The sequence below is a fragment of the Anguilla anguilla genome, chromosome 3 (genome assembly GCF_013347855.1).
Source record: "Anguilla anguilla isolate fAngAng1 chromosome 3, fAngAng1.pri, whole genome shotgun sequence".
NCBI classification, from domain to species: Eukaryota; Metazoa; Chordata; class Actinopteri; order Anguilliformes; family Anguillidae; genus Anguilla; species Anguilla anguilla.
In genome coordinates this window covers 5,274,902-5,297,421 of record NC_049203.1, presented here as the reverse complement: position 1 = coordinate 5,297,421, position 22,520 = coordinate 5,274,902, and the positions used below count along the sequence as shown (strand labels likewise).

The following is a 22,520-nucleotide window of genomic DNA, read 5'->3' as shown; positions in this document are numbered from 1 at the left end:
AAGTACACGCAGGCATTTATTCTGTAAAAACACAATTTTTCATCTAGTTCTGATCATTGCTGAATTTCCCAAACTACACTGATGACACATGTATGTGTGTCATATCAATTGGCCTTATTTTTCCTTTCATACAATGAGATAATGTCTGTCAATGACTTTTTTTAAATCATATTACAAATTTCATGTGTTTGGCTTAAACTACAGTGATAACTATTGAGTAAATAAAATGTAGCGTATTTCAATTTCTTTACTTCTTAACACTTAGCCAATATGTGAACAAACAAAGCAGTTTGAATGACACTTCCCATAAAGAATGATCTGCTTTCTTCTTATATTTTACCTCTAAATGGGCAAAAAGAAAAAGGCTATGATAAAATATTTATCAGGATAGTTTATCGTGGGATATTTTGTCCAAGTGTGTTTACTTTTGTTTTAATAGCATTGTCTTTCGGTCATGTGCAGCACATTGGGCTACAGCTATTGTATGAAATGTGCTATATAAATAAAGATTGGTTGATTGAAGAAAATTCACTAATAATATAGTATATATTTTACAGATAATGTGTCTGGTGCTCATTAAAAAACAATTGTTGAACGTGAATTAAGGTTCATACTTACCCGTCACCATTAAAGTAGTTCCATTTCCAAAGCTGATCTCTTTGAAAAGCGTAATACTGCAGTAGTATGTGGCTGAATCAGACGTCTCTACTCCTGACATAGTCAGGTTAAAGCTCCCCTTTGCTGCTTTAGCACTGAGGCGTGTGCTGTTTTTAAACTCATAGAAAAATACAGCATGTATTTGATAGTTTATTTGTACTGCTATAAGCCGAGGCTTTTGTCCAAGAGGCTGCTTAAACCAGTTGATATCAAGCCGATCTTGTGCAGTGTAGAAGCATGGGAGAGTCACAGTGTCTCCGATCCTAGCACTCACCAGCGCGTCAGGCTGTAATATATTCCCAAGCAGACCATCTGGAATACAACACAAAGCAATATTTCAACTCAAACAACAATGTGAAATACACAATTAAAAAACCCAGCAATCTCTGTCTAAATAACTGTATACAGTCCAAGTGTAAAGTTATTTTTGGCTGAAAGTTAATAATAATTACAAACTTACAGACTTTGATGAAAAGCACAAGAACGGCACAGAGTGGCGGCATCACTGTATCTGAACTCTCCTCTTCTGGAGACTCTTCTCTGCCTGAGACCCTGCTTGTCCTCTGCGCTGTAAAACGCAAACTGTACAGATAAGAGGAGGACATGAGGTAATAATTTCCAGCGATTCACTGAACAGTAGGAGGGCACATGTCAGGGGCAGATTTGATTGGCTGTTTAATGAGGCAAATTATTGGGTGAACAAGAGCTGCACAAGCATCCACTAATAAACACTCTCAGTGCCACAAAAGAACACTGATGTCATTATTTCCATCCTGCTTAATAAAGGTCAAATAATAATAATAATTCAGTTGTTATTTACAGTGCAATAAAGTGGAAGTCTTCATAAAGTTTGAAATAGGTTACTTTAAGTATAACTTTAGATTGAAAACAGCACCTGAATTTGTTCTACGGTTTAATATGTCTGTGTGTGTGTGTGTGTGTGTGTGTGCGCGTGGGTGTATATGTGTGTGGGTGCATGTTTGCGTGTTTGTGTATGTGTATTCGTGCGTGCGTGGGTGTATATGTGTGTGGTTGCGTGTGTGTGCGCATGTATGTGTGTGTGCATGGAGGTGTGTGTGTGTATGGGTGTGTGTGCATGTGTCTGTATGTGTATGTGTGCGTGTGAGTGTGGAGTGTGTGTGTGTGTGTGCATTTATGTGTGCAGTGTCCATGGTGCTGAATTTCTCTGCTGTCCCATTCCAGGAGTAGGAGGCAGTGCTGCCCGTAGGTGGATTGGGCCAGGATCCTGCATTCATATGCATTTTTGGTATTTTTCAGCTTCTATCATCTGAAAACATAAAGTGGTAAAAAACAACAAAAAAAAACAGTTGTCTTTATGAGAGCCTCACAAAAGTTTAGAATGGCTGATTATGCTAATGAGTTTAGAACATTGTGTAATGTTCTGTGCAAGGACCCAAACGCAGACCAGGGAAATCGAAAAAACGTTGTCTTTATTCAGTCCAAAGTTCAAAGCCAGGTAATCAGAGATAGGACGGTACAAAATCGAGTTTCCAAAAGAATAGTGGTAAACGGGCAAAACATCAAAAACCAGGAGATCGGATAGGCGAAGGTACAAAGGAACAGGCAAAAGAGAAGTCAAAACAAAGCAAAGGTCAAACCAGAAAGCAATCAAACAAGAGGGGCAGGCAAACTCGAAGTCGTACGGAAAAGGCGTCTCAGGAATCTCGATAAGCAAAGGCTTACAATACATCGGCACAGTGAATACGATCAACGTTCTGACAGGGAGCTGGTGGAAAAGACTGACATTTATACAATGGGGAAGGTAACAATCAAGGAGGGGTTACGTGAGTGAGGGCGGAGTAACAAACAACATCCAGGTGAAGAACATTAGGATAACTAATTAAATGACAGGGGACTGACAAAACGCGGACTGGAATCACATAGACAACAATGATAACAGACGGCCTGGGTTTAGCAGGTAAAACACGTGCAGAGAGAGAGAGGTGCAGTTAGAGCAAGAGACAGGTGCAGGCAATTGCAGAACTCAGCGTTAGGGCAGACTAGAAAGAAAAGGGGTGGAGCTACAGCGCAGCATGGAAAAGGGGAGAATGGTTAATGTATTAGTATAGTGATTTAAACTATCAAAAACCCAAAACTAGTGTTTGTTAATCCATTAGTAATATTAACATGTTAGTATATTAATGAGGTTAGTACATTACAATCTATAAGTTAGTAAGGATTCGTAGAAATTAGTAAAACTAGATATAAGCAGGAAGTAAGTAAAACAAGACTGGAAAGAAGGGGGGAAACCACGAAAACCCAGAACCACCCGAATAGTGAAATCACGCGAATACAGGGGAGTGAAGCAGCTCAGGGAACACAGACACAGAGACGGCACTGGGAAGACAAGTGACCGGGAGAATGAAAATACTGGGACGGAGGATGTGAAAAATAATAAATTTACAGAAACATAAAATAAACACTAACAGCAAACAGATACTAATACAGACTACAACACATTGGGCAGCTCACTGGAATGTCCATGCTGTGATGTCACACCTGATTTTGCACTGTACCGAAAACAGGGTGAGGTGTAATTAAATAAGTTAATTCATGATTTTTAATTGCACAACTCATAATTCATAACTGAAACATTTTCTCATCATTGAATGAGCAATATACCAGCAATAACATAACGTAGATTGTCCATATCCAGGGTGTCAATGTCAGAGGCCTGAGGTTCTGTCACTGGATGACATCACAATGGCCTCATTAAGGGGACTACCTCTGTTATCTCTCCTGGCCTTGTCTCAATGAAGCGCCAGTTCAATGCACCTAGTTGCATTTAAACTTAGAATATATAAGTTTTTAAATAAATAAACAATTTAAAAAATCATAAATAAGGCTCTCAAAATACATGACATGCATGAACAGCAATGAAACTTTTTCTAAACGGATTTCTTCAATATTCTTGCATAACTGCAGCACTTTCATTTAAAAATCTATGCTGTGCAGGTTGTGGTGCCAGGAAGGGTGATGGTGTGCTGTCCTTCCAGCACCCAGGAATTCCAGCAACTTGGGAGAGCTGCAGGACCATGGACAGCACAGGCCCTTCTCACAGGCAGGGGGGCAGGTGTGGTTCATTCTAATTAGGCCAGCTGCTCCCCATTGCCTAATCATTGGGCCTTATAAAAGGGCCTTGCTCACAGGTGTAAGGAATCTTTCTACTTTCTTGTGAAAGGTTGTGTATGAAGGTTTGTTTGTAGTGGCTTGTAGTTTGTTTTTTTGCCTCTGCAAGATTGTTGGTTCCAGTTTATTCAATTTTTTAATGAAGAATTTTCAGTTGTTTTACAGTTTGTGGTCTAATGAAAGACAATGTATATTTGTGACTTCAGGGGGAAGAGGAATGCCAGGTAACGTTTGAAACGGGTGCATGCAGGAAACCAGAAAGGCAGAGCACAGGGGATCTGTTTTGAGTCAGTGGCCTGAGAGTCAGATCAAACCACAGAGAGAGCTGCACCTCTAGGATTGTGCAAAAACCCCCCTCTGACCAGAAAGCAGGTCTCAGAGCGTGATCTCTAGCACACTCTCAAAGGAAAGACGTTATAAACAGGAAACCAACACATTACCGGACTATAATTAAAACTGCCCCACCCCTGCCCCCCAGTACTCAATGGAACCTAACTTGCAGAGAAACTACTCTCTTTGGTGACACACACACACACACACACACGCACACACATACACACAAACACACACACACACACACACACACACACACACACACGCAGGCACACACTCTCTTCCACCTCACCCATCCACTTACATCCTGATACAAGAATAGTCTCATGTGAGTCCATTCTGCTCCACACTTTACTTAGCACATACATTTAAGAAGAATTCTGCATGTCCTGAATGAGTCAGCTGGTCACATGACCATGGAATGTACCATCAGGGGAGGGATAGGAGAGGAATGATCAAGATGCTGTGTGATCATATCTTTTCAGTATTTTCTTTATTTTTTATGACTTACTGAGTGTATATTTAAATCTTTTAATGATGTGCACTTCACTGAGCATTTTATGTATAATGATATTCAACATTGCAAGCAGGACACCAAAAATTTGAAAGGTGCACACAAGCTGACAAACATGTCTAAAACGACATGATCAGACCAATACGGCATGACGCTTAAAAACTTTGGGTTGTAATGTCATAAACTTTCATCATCAAAATGTCACATTCATAAATAATGTAATGTCTATGCTGTGCTGCTCCCTACTGGTTAAACTCTGTACTACGCACATTATAATAGAAGTTTATGATGACCTTGTTGTGCACCATATACCGCAACTAAGAGGCAACAGCATAAAACATGTGAATGATAATGCAAGTAAAATAGCTGCATGTAGAATTAATAGATATCTTTAATTATAGAGAGCAATACTGATCTTTTGTTCCTGCAATTTATGCGCTGTATTTGGAACCATGGGGACAAATTTAAAATCAGCATTTTTCTTTTGAAAGATAAGAACACTGTTTTCTAATTCTGTCTCTTCTGGTCGGTTGTAATGGAAAGGTGGTCTGAGGTGTGAAGTTGATCAGAGAGTTCCAGCGCTGAGAGAGGGAGGTGTGAAGACGGCTCTGTGCAGCAGGTCAGTCTTCATGTGCCAGTCTTCCTGATCTATGTAAAGCTGAATATATAAGGCTGTGAGTGGAAAATGTGAGTGAACTTCCCCTGTCGCCATCACAGAGCAAAATGACAAAATAACATTTGTATTAGGGCCTCCTCCAATTATTTAATTACCGTTATATCATTAGCATTGATGTTCAACTGTCAAAACGAAACACTTTAGAGTAACAAGTCCAGCCTGGTTAAGGGCATTACTCTCTCCTTGTTCTCTAGATTATCTGTGAACACCTGGCATCTCAGCAGGAAATGCATGGGGGAGTCTGTTCATGCTCTGTCCCTGTACACAGGAAGGAGTGGTCTAAAACGTACAGCACCGGATCAGTTACTGAGAACGCAAGCTGTCGCTGTGCATACAGGAAGTGCTTTAGTTACTGAAGGTACAGGGAGGGCTCTGCTAGCAAGAGGCCTCGCCTTCAGAAAGCATGTCCAGCTGTTCTAACTTGCTAGCTTGCTGGAGCATACCAAAATTCACAGCGATGACAAGAGTAACAAGATAATTGATCTCCATGAAAATTACAATGAGAGATCAACTCCCGAAATAAACTTAGCAAATATTTGACCACCATCCATTACCACTGCAGGGAAATATATATATAATATTTAATATTTTTTTTTGCTCTTGTCTCTCAAAATATGCATTGTTTCTTCTTCCAGTTAGAAATTTCTTTAGTATTTTGGTACAGTACCTACTACACGCAGGACAAATGCACTGACATTTTCATTTTGCCATTTTATTTCAACTCTTTCACACTAAAATGAGAATTGAACATTTGAATTGAATTTTTGCATAGGTAATTCTTCAGTAATTTGCAGTTTATAGTTTATTCAGTGGTTCATACATATTTCTTGAAACAATATCTTTTAAAATAGAAAAGATTTATTTGGCAAAAATGTATGTTGGGTCCTATGTTTAAAAAAGAGGCTCTTGGTTTAGGAAAGGCAAATCCAGAACGTTTGTATCATTTGCAGCCTCATATTATTATGTTCAGCAATTCTGGCAAGGGAATAGTTGATAAATTGTGATCATTCTTGTGATGAAGATGAATTTTTATGGAAAGCTTCACTCACGATCTCTAAATCTCATATCTGAGTAAACCGTTTCTTTCTCCACTTCCCTCTTGTTCCTCCTCACTTTGGGTTTCTTGGTGGTGAAAGTCAAAGCAGCGTAATTCATTGCTTCATCTCGACACTGAAAGGAAAAGCATAGCATAGCACACCACATTACACTTCATTATGATAATAATTATTCAGAATATTCACCACAGAAATGGATTTAGTCAGTTAGTCAGTTAGTTAGTTAGTTAGTTAGTCATTTAAAGTAGTTAATTCCCCTCTCAGCGTAATATTTGTACCTGTCCGCTCGACAAGTCTTCTCCCGGCACTTGGTTGTTTGATGCAGCTCCTGTTAGAGTGAAATAGGAACGTAAACCACTGGTGGTTGGCTGAAAATAATACATTCAATGGTGCACAATCTAATATGAAATATCATCATCATCATCATCAGTAGTAGTTATTATTTGAAGCAGCAGTGGTGGCAGTGTTTTTCATATAGTCAATGGCATTCATCAGACGAAAATAAGTTGCTACAACAATAAGAAATCCATCAGAGGAGTACATCTATGATATAATCTCCAGGGAATTAGGGTTGGCTCCACTGGAGATTACATATCGCTTTAAAAATATTTTAATATGTTTGGAGGCAAGAAAACTGTACTTACTCTGCATTCTCTCTTATTGCTTTTTACTGGCATTTGCTCAAGAGCTATTTCATTTTCATAATCGAAGGTTTGTCACATCACAGCTGTTGTGCCTGTAATTAGTACTTAGTGCCAGCTGGGTACCAAACACAAATATATAAAAACTACAACCAATATACAATATTGGGGTAAATATCAAATAGTAAAGTTGAATAAATTCAAGACAGATTTGGTTTGCTTTTACGTGTGATATGTGTACATAATGTGCACATACCGGAAAGTAGACAGACCTCTGGAGGAACTTTACTTCATCTTGTTTTACAGAACTGTTCAGATGCTGTATATGCCCATAGCTGCATGCTATATATGAAATGGCCTTATGTGCAGATGACAAAATTATTGTCATATTTCGAAACCACACTACTTCACACTAACATTTGAACATTTTCACAATGTTTGTGCCGCACCCATTAAGGTATTGAGTATTTTTATGATCTTGTATGTTTTATACTTGTCTGATCTAATTTAACAAACATTTTATTGTACTGTGTATAGGTTGTAAATAAAAAATAGATTGACACATACTACACCGTTAAACCTGGACTCTTACCTTTGTAATTCACACAGCTCTTTCTCCTTTTCAGAGCGAGGACAATATTCAGGATCACACTCAACGCCAAAGCTCCCGCCATGCAATAAAAAGGCAAAGCTTCATTCCCTGACATATAAAATTCAAGAATTAGTACAGCACCCTTCCAGAGTAACATGAACCTTTTAAGATGTGAGATCACACACATGTGATTAGAATGTTCGTCACTGAACATTCTAATGCTGATGTCACAGTCACTACTGGTAATTGAAAACAATGGAGTTATAGAACAGTTATGGAAAATCATTCCAAAAAAATAAAAGAGGAATAGCAAACAATTAAAGCATACCACATAAAATAATCAGCTAATGCTAAACAGACATTCAATAATTTCAGATGAATTCTGAATATTCCCCCGGTTGATATTATTTAAGTAATCTTTTAGCCCATGCCTTTCCAAAATTAATGTATGAACCTTTTAAAATCGGAATTAATTAAGACACTGCTTTCAATGTGTGATTGTTTTTCTTACGGTCAATGTCCAGCTTGGTCCCGTTCCCAAACAGGATCTCCCCACAGATGTCCACAGCACAGTAGTAAGTCCCAGCATCAGAGGAGCTGAGGTTCCTCTTGGGGAAGTTGTAGACACAGCTCTGTGTGGGAGACACAGCCCCAGAGCTCCTCTGGCACTCATCACTCCTGGTTCCATGGGTGTAAATGATTCCTGGAGGGGACTCTCCTGAGCCCTGTCTGAACCAGTACACACTGTGTTCTCCTGCACAGGTCTCAGTGTGTACTGTACACTGCAGATTCACAGAGTCTCCAGAATGCACTGACTCAGACTCAGGCTGCTGCAGTACTACTGCCCTGCTGTGTGACTCTGAACCTGAAAAATTTGAACAATTAAAAAAATAACAGAATAAATTCTTTGACTCAATCATTAGATATGTGCGTGGCTGCAATTATTGTCATTATTCTTTATAAACACAGTTTTGACTCTAGGTCGTGGCTGAACTTCCCAATCTGGATCGGTGACAAATGCGTGAGAAACTGTCTATTTGTGATGTTGTATTAATGACTTTAGAAAAATAATAATGCAAATTTACAGTGTTTGGCTAAACATGCAGTATCTTAAACAACAACATAGCTCAATATTTCTTAACATAACACTGAACCAATACACAAACACACAAAACAGTTTGGCTAACCCTACCCTAAAAGAAAGATCTGCTTTCCTAGGATAATTTAAATTCACTTTTTTAAAAGCAAATGCCAAATGTTTATTTATGATAAACTATTGATCAGGTGAGTGAATCAAACAACACTTTTTTCAATATTTCACTGCTATTCTGTCTGTGAGCAGAGTATATTGTTGAAAGCCTGTACATTAAAAAAACAAGTGTAAAGCATCAACTAAGGTTCATATTTACCATTTACCATCACCATTAGAGTGGTTCCATTTCCAAAGCTGATTTCACTGTAACGTCCAATAGCGCAGTAGTATGTGGCTGAATCAGACGGCTCAGCTTGTGACACGGTCAGGTTAAAGCCCTCCTTTGATGCCTTAGCACTGAGGCGTTCACTGTTTTTAAACTCATTAAAAAATGTATGATCTGATTGATAGGAAATTTGTATTACTATGAGCTGAGGCTTCTGTCCAAGAGGCTGTTTTAACCAGCTGATATAATTCCATTCTTGTGCAGTGTAGAAGCATGGGAGAGTCACAGTGTCTCCAATCTGAGCTCTCACCAGCACGTCAGGCTGAAATATATTCCCAAGCAGACCATCTGGAATACAACACAAAGCAATATTTCTACACAACAACAATGTGAAATACGCAATTAAAAAAGCCCAACAATGTCTGTATAAATAATTCTATACAGTCCTAGTGTAAAGTTATTTTTGGCTGAAAGTTAATAATAATTACAAACTTACAGACTTTGCTGAAAAGTACAAGAAAGGTACAGAGTGGTGGCATCACTGTATCTGAACTCTCGTCTTCTGGAGACTCTGCTCTGCCTGAGACCCTGTTTGTCCTCTGCGCTGTAAAACTCAAACTGTACAGATAAGAGGAGGACTTGAGATGATAATTTCCAGCGATTCACTGAACAGTAGGAGGGCACATGTCAGGGGCAGATTTGATTGGCTGTTCAATAAGGCAAATGATTGGGTGCACAAGAGTGGAGCAAGCATATGCTGATAAACACCCTCAGTGCAACAAAAGAACACTGATGTCATTATTTCCATCCTGCTTAATATAGCTCAAATAATAATAATAATCCAGTTGTTATTTAGAGTGCAATAATGTGGAAGTGTTCACAATGTTTTAAATGGCTTACTTTAAGAGTAACTTTAGATTGAAAACGGCACCTTAATTCGTACTACGGTTTAATATTTCTGTATGTGTGTGTGTGTGCGTGGGTGTATATGTGTGTGTGTATGTGTGTATCTGTGTGTGCGTGGGTGTGTGTGTGTGTGTGCATGTATGTGTGTGTGCATGGAGGTGTATGTGTCTATGTGTGTGTGATTGTGTGGTGTGCGTGTGTATGTGAGTATGGTTGTGTGTGTGTGTGTGTGAGTGTGTGGGTGTGTGGGTGTGTGTGTGTTGGTGTGTGAGTGAGTGAGTGAGTGAGTGAGTGTGCATGTGTGCGTGTGTGTGCGCGTGTGTGTGTGTGTGTGTGTGTGTGTGTGTGATTGCATGTGTGTTTATGTGCAGTGTCCATGGTGCTGAATTTCTCTGCTGTCCCATTACAGGAGTAGGAGTCAGTGCTGCCCGTAGGTGGATTGGGCCGGGGTTCTGCATTCAGATGCATTTTTGGTATTTATCATCTTCTTTCATCTGAAAACGAAAAAAAACTGTTGTCTTTACTATGAGAGCCACCCAAAAGTTTAGAATGGCTGATTATGCTAATGAGTTCAGAACATTGGGCAGCTGACTGGAATGTTCATACTGTGATGTCACACCTGATCTTACATTGTGATTTTGCACTGCACTGTAACCAGGGTGAGTTGTCTTTAAATAAGTAATTTCATGATTTGTAATTGCACAACTCATAACTCGTAACTGAAACATTTTCTCATAATGGAATGAGGAATGTACCAGCAATAAGTTACATAACATAGATTGTCCATATCCAGGGTGTCAATGTCTGAGGCCTGAGGTTCTGTCACTCGATGACATCACAATGGCCTCATTAAGGGGACTACCTCTGTTATCTCTCCTGGCCTTGTCTCAATGAAGCGCCAGTTCAATGCACCTAGTTGCATTTAAACTTATGTACGTTTTTAAATAAATAAATAAAATAAATAAATACATTTTTAAAAATCATAAATTAATGACATGCATGAACAGCAATGAAACCTTTTTCAAAACAGGTTCCTTTAATCTTCTTGCATAACTGCAACCAGCACTTTCGTTTAAATATATTAGCTGTGCAGGTTGTAGTGCCAGGAAGGGTGGTGGTGTGCTGTCCCTCCAGCACCCAGGTATTCCAGAAACCTGGGAGAGCTGCAGGACCATGGACAGCACCGGCCCTTCTCACAGGCAGGGGGGCAGGTCTCATTACATTACATTACATTCATTTGGCAGACGCTTTTATCCAAAGCGACGTACAAAAAAGTGCATTTTCATGATCGTAGACAACTGCTGAACACGGGATCAGTAAGGTACAATTCAGTAAGGTACAATTACTTATTTTGTACAGCTATTTCTAGCTGAGAACAATGAACACTATCCTGGTCTAACATCTGCAAAGCCAAACTAGGCAGAAGAATAAGCTACAGTATTAGGACAAATACAATTTACCAAGAAGTGCAGCGATGGGGCAACATGTAACAAGTGACAGGGAAAAAGGGTTTTCTTTTTTTTTTTTTTTTTTTTTTTAAATACAGCGTGGTGGTGGTTATTCTAGGTATAGTCTGAAGAGATGAGTCTTCAGGCCACGGCGGAAGATGTATAGTGAGGGGGAGGTTCGGAGAGGGACGGGGAGTTCGTTCCACCACTGGGGAGTTAGGGTGGAGAAGCTCTGTGATCCCTTTGGGCGGGTGGGAGGGGTTACAAGACGCCCTGCTGCCGCAGAGCGGAGTGGTCGAGCAGGCACATAGAATTGAGTCATGTCCTGCAAGTAGATGGGGGCTGTCCTGTTGGCAGCAGTGTAGGCAAGGGTCAGGGCTTTGAATCGGATCCTGGCAGCGACCGGTAGCCAGTGAAGTGATCGCAGCAGAGGAGTGACGTGGGAGAATTTGGGGAGGTTGTAGATGAGTCGGGCAGCCGCCCGACTCATTCTAATCATTCTAATTAGGCCAGCTGCTCCCCATCGCCTAATCACAGGGCCATATAAAAGGTCCTTGCTCACATGCGTAAGGAATCCTTTTTCTGAAAGGTTGTTGTGTTTGAAGGGTTAGCTTGATGTGGACTTTTGGCCTCTGGATGATTTTTCATGACTGTTTTGTTGTTCAGTTTTTTTTTTTTTTGTTGTTGTTTTTTTTTTAAAGTATTTATTTATTTATTATTTGTTTTTCATTTCCTGGATGAATGAATGTAAGTAATTTTTTTAAATTTTATTTTGTCTTTTCATCATGTGTTACAGTGGCCATCCACAGCACTGCATCAAAGTCTATTATGGTAAAATTAACATTAAGATGAGTGTTGGGCAACCAATTCATGTCCTGAATGAAATCAAAATGTTTACAATAGTGATATGTTTAAACACCCTTCTGTACAAACCTGGTGGTTTGAGTTTTGTGAAAGTAGGCAATATTGTTCAATAAAGACCATGATTAGAAAGCTTTCAAACTGTTTGTTAAAGATTTCTGACAACCATTTGAGCTGAGTCCTCAATGTTTTCTCATTCATAAAGAAATGGTGTATAATCACTGATTATCTAAAGAGTACATGTAGTTCTGACCCCACTGAAGTGCCAGAGGAGATAGGAATGATAGAGAGAGAGAGTGAGAAAGAGAGAAGGGGGTGGTGAGAGAGAGAAAGAAAGAAAGAGGGAGGTACCAGGTGACTTATGAAACGGGTGCATGCAGAGGAAACCACAAAGGCAGAGCTCAGGGGTTTTGTTTTGAGTCAGTGGCCTGAGAGTCAGACTGAGCCACAGAGAGAGCTTATAAAGAGGAAAGAAGTTATAAACAGGAAACGTAAACAGTCCTGGACATTAATTGATACCGAAAATGCCCTGCCCCCTGCCGCCCAGTATTCAATGGCACCTAACTTGCTGGGATACTACTGTCTTTGGTCACACACATGCACACACACACACACACACACACACACACACACACACAGGCACGCACTCTCTCTTCCGCCCCGACTACTGTATACACTCACATCCTCATAGTCAAATCCGTACGATACAAGGATTGTTACATGTAAATCCATTCTGCTCCACACCTTACTCAGCACATACGTTTATGAAGAATGTTGCTTGTCCTGAATGAATAAAGGACACTCTGTCTCGTGTCACCACAGCTGGTCACATGACCATGGAATGTACCATCAGGGCAGGAAAAGGAGGGGAATGATTGAGGTGCTCTGTGTTTCAATGCATCTGATGATGTTTGTGCAGAAAAAAACACTATCGTATTACTTTAGTATTTTTTATGACTTATTGAGTGTATATTTAAATATTTTAATGATGTGCACATCACTGAGCATTTCACATGTAATGATATTCAACATTGTAAGCCGTATATAAAAAATTTGAACGGTGCACACAAGCTGAACAACATGTCTAAAACAACTTAATCAGACCAATACGGTGTGACTATCAAGAGTTTTAGATTGTGACATCATAAATTATCATCGTCGTGATGTCAAATTTATAAATTATTTAATGACTATGCTGTGCTGCTCCCTATTGGTAAAACTCTGAACAACACACATTATAAAAGACGGTTATGATGACCTTGCTCTGCATTATAATACAACTAAAAAGCAACAGCATAAAACATGTCAATGATAATGAATGTAAAATAGGAAAGTGAAAAGCCACTTTAATTATAGAGAGCGATACTGATCATTTTGTCCCTGCAATTTATGTACTATATTTGGAAGCTCGGGGACAGATTTTGAGTAGTATTTATCTTTTGAAAGTTAAGTACACTGTTTTCTAATTCTGTCTCTTCTGGTCTGTTGTAATGGAAATGTGGTCTGAGGTGTGAGGTGGATAAATTTGACTGTCAGTGTGGTTTCAGCACTGAGAGAGGGAGGAGCTGCAGGTCGGTCGTCCTGTGCAGCTCAGGTCTGTGTAGAGCTGAATGTATAGGGCTGTGAGTGGAAAATAAGTGAACCTCTCTTGTCACCACAACAAAGCAGTCTGAAACAAACAAACACATTTTTCTGGTAATGAAAGAGAGAGCCGTGTGCAAAAGCTTTCAGAAACAATAAGCATTGCAGTGACCTCAGAGCAGGAAGCATATCAGGCAAAGATATCTGTCCATGTGATATTTAACCCCTGCCTTTTGTGATTTTAGGGTCATTGTTTAATATTATGCTGTCAAAACTAAATACTTTATAGTTGCAAGTCCAGTCTAGGTAAGGGCATTACTCTCTCCTGGTTCTCTAGATTATCGGCCCCTGTGAACACCTGACAGGCATCTCAGCAGGAAGTGCATGAACATGTGACAGTCTGTTCATGCTCTGTCCCTGAACACAGGAAGGAATCTGCCACTGAGTCATTGTGTCTGAACATGTGCCCAGTTGTTCTAAAACATACAGCACAGCATCAGTAACTGAGAACACAAGAAAGCTGTCGCTGTGCATACAGGAAGTGCTTTGGTTACTGAAGGTACAGGGAGGGCTCTGCTAGCAAGAGGCCTAGCCTTCAGAAAGCATATCCAGCTGTTCTAAAGGTTGCTAGAGCGTACCCAAATTCACAGTGATAACAAGAATAACAAGATAATTGATCTCCATGAAAATTACAAGGAGAGATCAACTCCCGAAATAAACTTAACAAATGTTTGGCCGCCATCCATTACCACTGCAGGGAAAGCAGTCGCGTTCTCTCATGGTTTATAATATTAAATTATTTGTTTTGCCCTTGTCTCTCAAAATATGCATTGTTTTTACTTCAAGTTAGAAATTTCTTTAGTATTTTGGTACAGTAACTACTACATGCAGGACAAATGCACTGACATTTTCATTTTGCCATTTTATTTCAACTCTTTCACACTAAAATGAGAATTGAACATTTGAATTGAATTTTTGCATAGGTAATTCTTCAGTAATTTGCAGTTCATAGTTTATTCAGTGGTTCATACATATTTCTTGAAACAATATCTTTTAAAATAGAAAAGATTTATTTTGCAAACATGTATGTTGGGTCCAATGTTTAAATGAGAGAAGAGGCTCTGGGTTTAGGAAAGGCATATCCAGAACGTATCATTTGCAGCCTCATATTATTATGTTCACCAATTCTGGCAAGGGAATAGTTGATAAATTGTGATCATTCTTGTGATGAAGATTCATTTTTATGGAAAGTTTCACTCACGATCTCTACATCTCATATCTGAGTAAACCGTTACTTTCTCCACTTCCCTCTTGTTCCTCCTCACTTTGGGTTTCTTGGTGGTGAAAGTCAAAGCAGCGTAATTCATTGCTTCATCTCGACACTGAAAGGAAAAGCATAGCATAGCACACCACATTACACTTCATTATGATAATAATTATGCAGAATATTCACCACAGAAATGGATTTAGTTAGTCAGTTAGTTAGTTAGATAGTTAGTTAGTTAGTTAGCTAGTTAGTCATTTAAAGTAGTTAATTCCGCTCTCAGCGTAATATTTGTACCTGTCCGCTCGACAAGTCTTCTCCCGGCACTTGGTTGTTTGATGCCGCTCCTGTTAGAGTGAAATAGGAACGTAAACCACTGGTGGTTGGCTGAAAATAATACATTTAAGCAGTGATTTTCAGTGGTGTACAATCTAATATGAAATATCATCATCATCATCATCAGTAGTAGTTATTATTTGAAGCAGCAGTGGTAGCAGTGTTTTTCATATAGTCAATGGCATTCATCAGACGAAAATAAGTTGCTACAACAATATGAAATCCATCAGAGGAGTACATCTATGATATAATCTCCAGGGAATTAGGGTTGGCTCCAGTGGAGATTACATATCGCTTTAAAAATATTTTAATTTGTTTGGAGGCCAGAAAACTCTGCATTCTCTCTTACTGCTTTTTACTGGCTTTTGCTCAAGAGCCATTTCATTTTCATAATCGAAGGTTTGTCACATCACAGCTGTTGTGCCTGTAAATAGTACTTAGTGCCAGCTGGGTGCCGAACACAAATACATAAAAACTACAACCAATATACAATATTGGGGTAAATATCAAATGGTAAAGTTGAATAAATTCAAGACAGATTTGGCTTGCTTTTACGTGTGATATGTGTACATAATGTGCACATACCGGAAAGTAGACAGACCTCTGCACCAATGGAGGAACTTTACTTCATCTTGTTTTACAGAACTGTTCAGATGCTGTATATGCCCATAGCTGCATGCTATATATGAAATGGCCTTATGTGCAGATAACAAAATCATTGTCATATTTCGAAACCGCACTACTTCACACTGACATTTGAACATTTTCACAATTCACAATTTTTGTGCCGCACCCATTAAGGTATTGAGTATTTTTATGATCTTGTATGTTTTATACCTGTCTGATCTGATTTAACAAACATTTTATTGTACTGTGTATAGGTTGTAAATAAAAATAGATTGACACATACCACACCGTTAAACCAGGTCTCTTACCTTTGTAATTCTCACAGCTCTTTCTCCTTTTCAGAGCGAGGACAATATTTAGGATCACACTCAATGCCAAAGCTCCCGCCATGCAATAAAGAGGCAAAGCTTCATTCCCTGACATATAAAATTAAAGATTTAGTACAGCACCCTTCAAGAGTAACATGAACCTTTTAAGATGTGAGATCACAAACATGTGATTACAATGTTCTTCACTGAACATTCTAATGCTGATGTCACAGTCACTACTGGTAATTGAAAACAATGGAGTTTTAGAACAGTTATGGAAAATCGTTCCAAAAAAAAAGAGGAATAGCAAACAATAAAAGCTTACCACATAAAAAAATCAGCTAATGATAAACAAACATTCAATAATTTCAGATGAATTCTGAATATTCCCCTGGATGATATTATTTAAATAATCTTTTAGCCCAAGCCTTGTCGAAATTAATGTATGAAATGTATGTAAAAGCGGAATTAATTAAGACAATGCTTTCAATGTGTGATTGTTTTTCTTACGGTCAATGTCCAGCTTGGTCCCGTTCCCAAACAGGATCTCCCCACAGGTGGCCACAGCACAGTAGTAAGTCCCAGCATCAGAGGAGCTGAGGTTCCTCTTGGGGAAGTTGTAGACACAGCTCTGTGTGGGAGACACAGCCCCAGAGCTCCTCTGGCACTCATCACTCCTGTTTCCATGGGTGTAAATGATTCCTGGAGGGGACTCTCCTGAGCCCTGTCTGAACCAGTACACACTGTGTTGTCCTGCACAGGTCTCAGTGTGTACTGTACACTGCAGAGTCACAGAGTCTCCTGAATGCACTGACTCAGACTCGGGCTGCTGCAGTACTACTGTCCTGCTGAGTGACTCTGAACCTAAAGAATTCAGTTTAATAACTAAAATTATATCAGGATATATGCCTGGATTCAATCATCATTTTTCCATTTCTGTAATACGAAAAGCAAATGCAGCATTTTATTTTGTACAAACACTATAACAATTAGCTTAGAAATATCAATTAGCTGTATTCTAATTCATATATGCCCATTCATATAACAATAAAATGTCTATTTGTGACTTTGTATGAAAGACTTTTACAAAATAATACTGCAACATACAGTATCAGCAATAATAAATAATGTTAATATACATGTCTTTCTTAATGCTTAACCAAATCATCAATACACAAAGCAGAGTTTGAGTGACCACATAAAAAAACGATCTGCTTCCTTAGGATTTTTTAAAATTTAAATTCACCTTTAAAAAAATCCTGAGCAAGAAAAAAAAGTATAAAACATGGACTTGAGTTTCATATTTACCCGTCACCATTAAAGTAGCTCCATCTCCAAAGCTGATCTTACTGAAGCGCGTAAGAGTGCAGTAGTATGTTGCAGAATCAGACGGCTCTACTCGTGACACAGTCAGGTTAAAGCTCCCCTTTGCTGCTTTAGCACTGAAGCGTTCACTGTCTTTAAACTCATTGAACAACATAGCATCTGATTCATGGTTCATTATTAGTGCTATAAGCCAAGGCTTTTGTCCAAGAGGCTGCTTAAACCAGCTGACTTGGGACACAGAACTGTGACCATGGAAACATGGGAAAGTCACAGTGTCTCCAAGCTGAGCTCTCACCAGCGCGTAAGGCTGATCAACATTCTTCCCAAGCAAACCAACTGGAAAAAAAAGAAAGCATCATCAACTGACAATGGTAATAATAAGGGAAAAAACGTATTAATCTCTGTATTAATGCCTCCATACAGTCCTAGTGTAAAGTTATTTTGGCTGATAAGTTAATAATATTCATTCACTTACAGACTTTGCTGAAAAGCACAAGAACAGCACAGAGTGGTGGCATCACTGTATCTGAACTCTCCTCTTCTGGAGACTCTCCTCTGCCTGAGACCCTGCTTGTCCTCTGCGCTGTAAAACTCAAACTGTACAGATAAGAGGAGGACTTGAGATAATAATTTCTTGTCATTCACTGAACAGTAGGAGGGCACATGTCAGGGGCAGTTTTGATTGGTTGTTTAATGAGGCAAATTGTTGGGTGCACAAGAGTTGCACAAGCATCCGCTAATAAACACTCTCAGTGCCACAAAAGAAGACTGTAGTCATTATTTCCATTTTTCTTTCATGTGTGATGACCTTGTCAGGTCGTCATTGTACATGAGAATTTGTTCTGAACTGACCATCCTGCTTAATAACAGTCAAATAATAATAATAATCAAATTGTTATTTACAGTGCAATCATGTTGAAGTCTTCATGAAGTTTGAAATAGTTTACTTTGAGAATAACTTTAGATTGGAAACAGCACCTCAATTCATGCTACAGTTTAATATGTCTGTGTGTGTGTGTGTGTGTGTGTGCAAATGTGTATTTGTGCATGGGTGTTTGTGTGTGTGTGTCTGTGTGTGTATTTGTGTGTGTGTTTGCATGTGGTTGCATGTGTGTGCGTGTGTGAATGTGTGCACATGTGCCTTTCTGCGTGGGTGTTTGTGTGTGTGTGTCTGTGTGTGTATTTGTGTGTGTGTTTGCATGTGGTTGCATGGGTGTTTGTGTCTGTATGTGTATTTGTGTGTGTATGTTTGCATGTGTTTGCGTGTGGTTGTGTGTGTGTGCATGTGTGTATAAATATATATGCATGTGTGTGTGTGTGTTTGTGTATGTGTGGTTGTGTGTGTGTGCATGTGTGTATAAATATATATATGCATGTGTGTGTGTGTGTGTGTGTGCGTGTGGTTGTGTGTGTGTGTGTGTGTGCGTCTGGTTGTATGTGTGTGTGTGTGTGTGTGTGTGTGCATCTGTGTGCGTGTATGTGTGTGCATGTCGTTGTGTGGGTGTCTGTATATGTGTGTGCATATGGATGTGTGTATGTGTGTGTGCGTCTCGGTGTGTGTATGCGTGTGTGTGTGTGTGCGTGTGTGAGTGTGTGTGTGTGTGATTGCATGTGTGTTTATGTGTGCAGTGTCCATGGTGCTGAATACCTCAGCTGTCCCATTACAGGAGTAGGAGTCCGTGCTGCCCGTAGTTGGATTGGGCCGGGATTCTGCATTCACATGCATTTTTGATATTTTTCAACTTCTATCATCTGAAAACATGAAAAAAGTGGTCAAAAACAACAACAATAAAAAAGATCTGTTCTCTTTACTATTAGAGCCTCCCAAAAGTTTAGAATGGCTGATTATGCTAATGAGTTCAGAACATTGGGCAGCTCACTGGAATGTTCATACTGTGATGTCACACCTGATCTTACATTGTGATTTTGCACTGCACTGAAACCAGGGAGAGTTGTCTTTAAATAAGTTATTTCATGATTTGTTTTTGTGTTTTTTTTTAAGTATTTTTTGTTGTTGTTGTTTTTCAGATCCTGGACAAATCAAAGTAAGTACATTTTTTATTTTATTGTCTTTTCATCATCTGATACAGTGGCCATCCACAGCACTGCATCAAAGTCTATTAATGTAAAATAAACATTAAGATGAGTATTGGGCAACCAATTCATGTCCTGAATGAAATCAAAATGTTTACAATTGTGACATGTTTAAACACCCTACTGTACAAACCTGGTGGTTTGAGTTTTGTGAAAGTGGGCAATATTGTTCAATAAAGACCATGATTAAAAAGCTTTCAAACTTTTTGTTAAAGATTTCTGACAACCATTTGAGCTGAGTTCTCAATGTTTTCTCATTCAAAAAGAAATGGTGTATAATCACTGATTATCTCAAGAGCACATGTAGTTCTGACCCCACTGAAGCGACAGAGGAGAATGATAAAAAGAGAGAATGGAAGAGGGAGGTACCAGATGACGTATGTAAGGGGTGCATGCAGAGGACACCACAAAGGCAGAGCTCAGGGGTTTTGTTTTGAGTCAGTGGCCTGAGAGTCAGACTGAGCCACAGAGAGAGAGCTGCACCTCCAGCATTGTGCAAAAACCGACTCAGACCAGCAAGCAGGTCTCAGAGCGTGATCTCTAGCGCGCTCTCGAAGGGAAAGAGGTTATAAACAAAAACATTACCAGACTATAATTAATACTGAAAATGCCCTGTCCTCAGTTCTCAATAGAATTTAACTTGCTGGGATAATACTCTCTTTGGTCACACACACACATGCACACACACACACACACACACACACACGCACACATGCACACACATACAAACACACACACATGCAAACACGCAGGCACCGACTCTCTCTTCCCCCTCACCTATACACTCACATCCTCATAGTCAAACCCGCATGATACCGGGATTGTTTCATGTAAATCCATTCTGCTCCACACCTTACTCAGCACATACATTTATGATGAATGCTGCTTGTCCTGAATGAGTCAAGACCACTTTCATGTCCCGTGTCAGTACAGCTGGTCACATGACCATGGAATGTACCATCAGGGCAGGAAAAGGAGGGGAATGATCAAGATGCTCTGTGTTTCAATGCATCTGATGATGTTTGTGCAAAAAAAAACACTATCGTATTACTTTAGTATTTTTATGACTTATTGAGTGTATATTTAAATATTTTAATGATGTGCACTTCACTGAGCATTTTACGTATAATGATATTCAACATTGTAAGCAGTATATAAATAATTTGAATGGTGCACACAAGCTGAAGAACATGTCAAAAACACCTTAATCAGACCAATACGGCGTGACTATCAAGAGTTATAGATTGTGACGTTATAATTTATCATCTTCCTAATGTCACATTTATAAATAATTTAATGACTATGCTGTGCTGCTCCCTATTGGTAAAACTCTGAACAACACACATTATAAAAGACGGTTATGATGACCTTGCTCTGCATCATAATACAACTAACAAGCAACAGCATAAAACATGATAAAAAATGATAATGAATGTAAAATAGGAAAGTGAAAAGCCTCTTTAATTACAGAGAGCGATACTGATGGTTTTTTCCCGGCAATTTATGTACTATATTTGGAACCATGAGGACAGATTTTGAGTAGTATTTATCTTTTGATAGTTAAGTACACTGTTTTCTAATTCTGTCTCTTATGGTCTGTTGTAATGGAAAGGTGGTCTGAGTTGTGAGGTGGATAAATTTGATTGTCAGTGTGGTTTCAACACTGAGAGAGGGAGGAGCTGCAGGTCAGTCTTCCTGTGCAGCCCTGGTCTGTGTAGAGCTGAATATATAAGGCTGTGAGTGGAAAATAAGTGAACCTCTCCTGTCACCACAACAAAGCAGTCTGAAACAGACAAACACATTTTTCTGGTGATGAAAGAGAGAGCCGTGTGCAAAAGCTTTCAGAAACAATAAGCAGTGCAGTGAACTCAGAGCAGGAAGCATATCAGGCAAAGGTATCTGTCCATGTGACCTTTAACCCCTCCCTTTTGTTATTTTAGGGCCATTGTTTAATATTATGCTGTCAAAACTAAATACTTTATAGTTGCAGATTAGCTCTAGATTATTGGCCCCTGTGAACACCTGACAGGCATCTCAGCAGGAAGTGCATGAACATGTGACAGTCTGTTCATGCTCTGTCCCTGTACACAGGAAGGAATCTGCCACTGAGTCATTGTGTCTGAACATGTGCCCAGTTGTTCTAAAACATACAGTGCAGCATCAGTAACTGAGAACACAAGAAAGCTGTCGCTGTGCATACAGGAAGTGCTTTGGTTACTGAAGGCTCAGGGAGGGCTCTGCTAGCAAGAGGCCTAGCCTTCAGAATGCATATCCAGCTGTTCTAAAGGTTGCTAGAGCGTACCCAAATTCACAGCAATGACAAGAGTAACAAGATAATTGATCTCCATGAAAATTACAATGAGAGATCAACTCCCGAAATAAACTTAGCAAATGTTTGACCGCCATCCATTACCACTGCAGGGAAAGCAGTCGCGTTTTCTCATGGTTTATCATATTTAATTTTTTTTTTTTTGCCCTTGTCTCTCAAAATATGCATTGTTTCTTCTTCCAGTTAGAAATTTCTTTAGTATTTTGGTACAATAACAACTACATGCAGGACAAATGCACTGACATTTTCATTTTGCCATTTTATTTCAACTCTTTCACACAAAAATGAGAATTGAACATTTGAATTGTTGCAAAGGTAATTCTTCAGTAATTTGCAGTTCATAGTTTATTCAGTGGTTTCCTGAAACAATATCTTTTAAAAATGAAAAGATTTATTTTGCAAAA

General features: G+C 39.2%; 1 protein-coding gene and 1 long non-coding RNA gene across 2 annotated transcripts in view; both read right to left on the bottom strand.

Moving 5' to 3' along the window:
- The window catches only part of LOC118222479 (immunoglobulin superfamily member 3-like), a 125,812-nt gene extending 107,596 nt beyond the window's left edge, over positions 1 to 18,216 (bottom strand). The window contains exons 1-8 of the mRNA XM_035408109.1: positions 18,169 to 18,216; positions 17,676 to 18,029; positions 16,878 to 17,231; positions 16,368 to 16,475; positions 15,394 to 15,443; positions 15,090 to 15,214; positions 9,533 to 9,687; positions 619 to 969 (exon numbers count right to left, since the gene is read on the bottom strand). Of these exons, the coding sequence (XP_035264000.1) occupies positions 619 to 969; positions 9,533 to 9,687; positions 15,090 to 15,214; positions 15,394 to 15,443; positions 16,368 to 16,475; positions 16,878 to 17,231; positions 17,676 to 18,029; positions 18,169 to 18,211 (1,540 nt within the window). The 5' untranslated portion in view covers positions 18,212 to 18,216. The remainder of the gene's footprint in view (positions 1 to 618; positions 970 to 9,532; positions 9,688 to 15,089; positions 15,215 to 15,393; positions 15,444 to 16,367; positions 16,476 to 16,877; positions 17,232 to 17,675; positions 18,030 to 18,168) is intronic.
- LOC118223827 lies at positions 6,465 to 7,456 on the bottom strand. Its single transcript, XR_004764503.1, has 3 exons — positions 7,030 to 7,456; positions 6,664 to 6,713; positions 6,465 to 6,500 (listed from the first exon to the last, which is right to left on the bottom strand). It is a non-coding gene; the product is annotated as an uncharacterized LOC118223827 (long non-coding RNA).
- Positions 18,217 to 22,520: the final 4,304 nt, after the last annotated feature.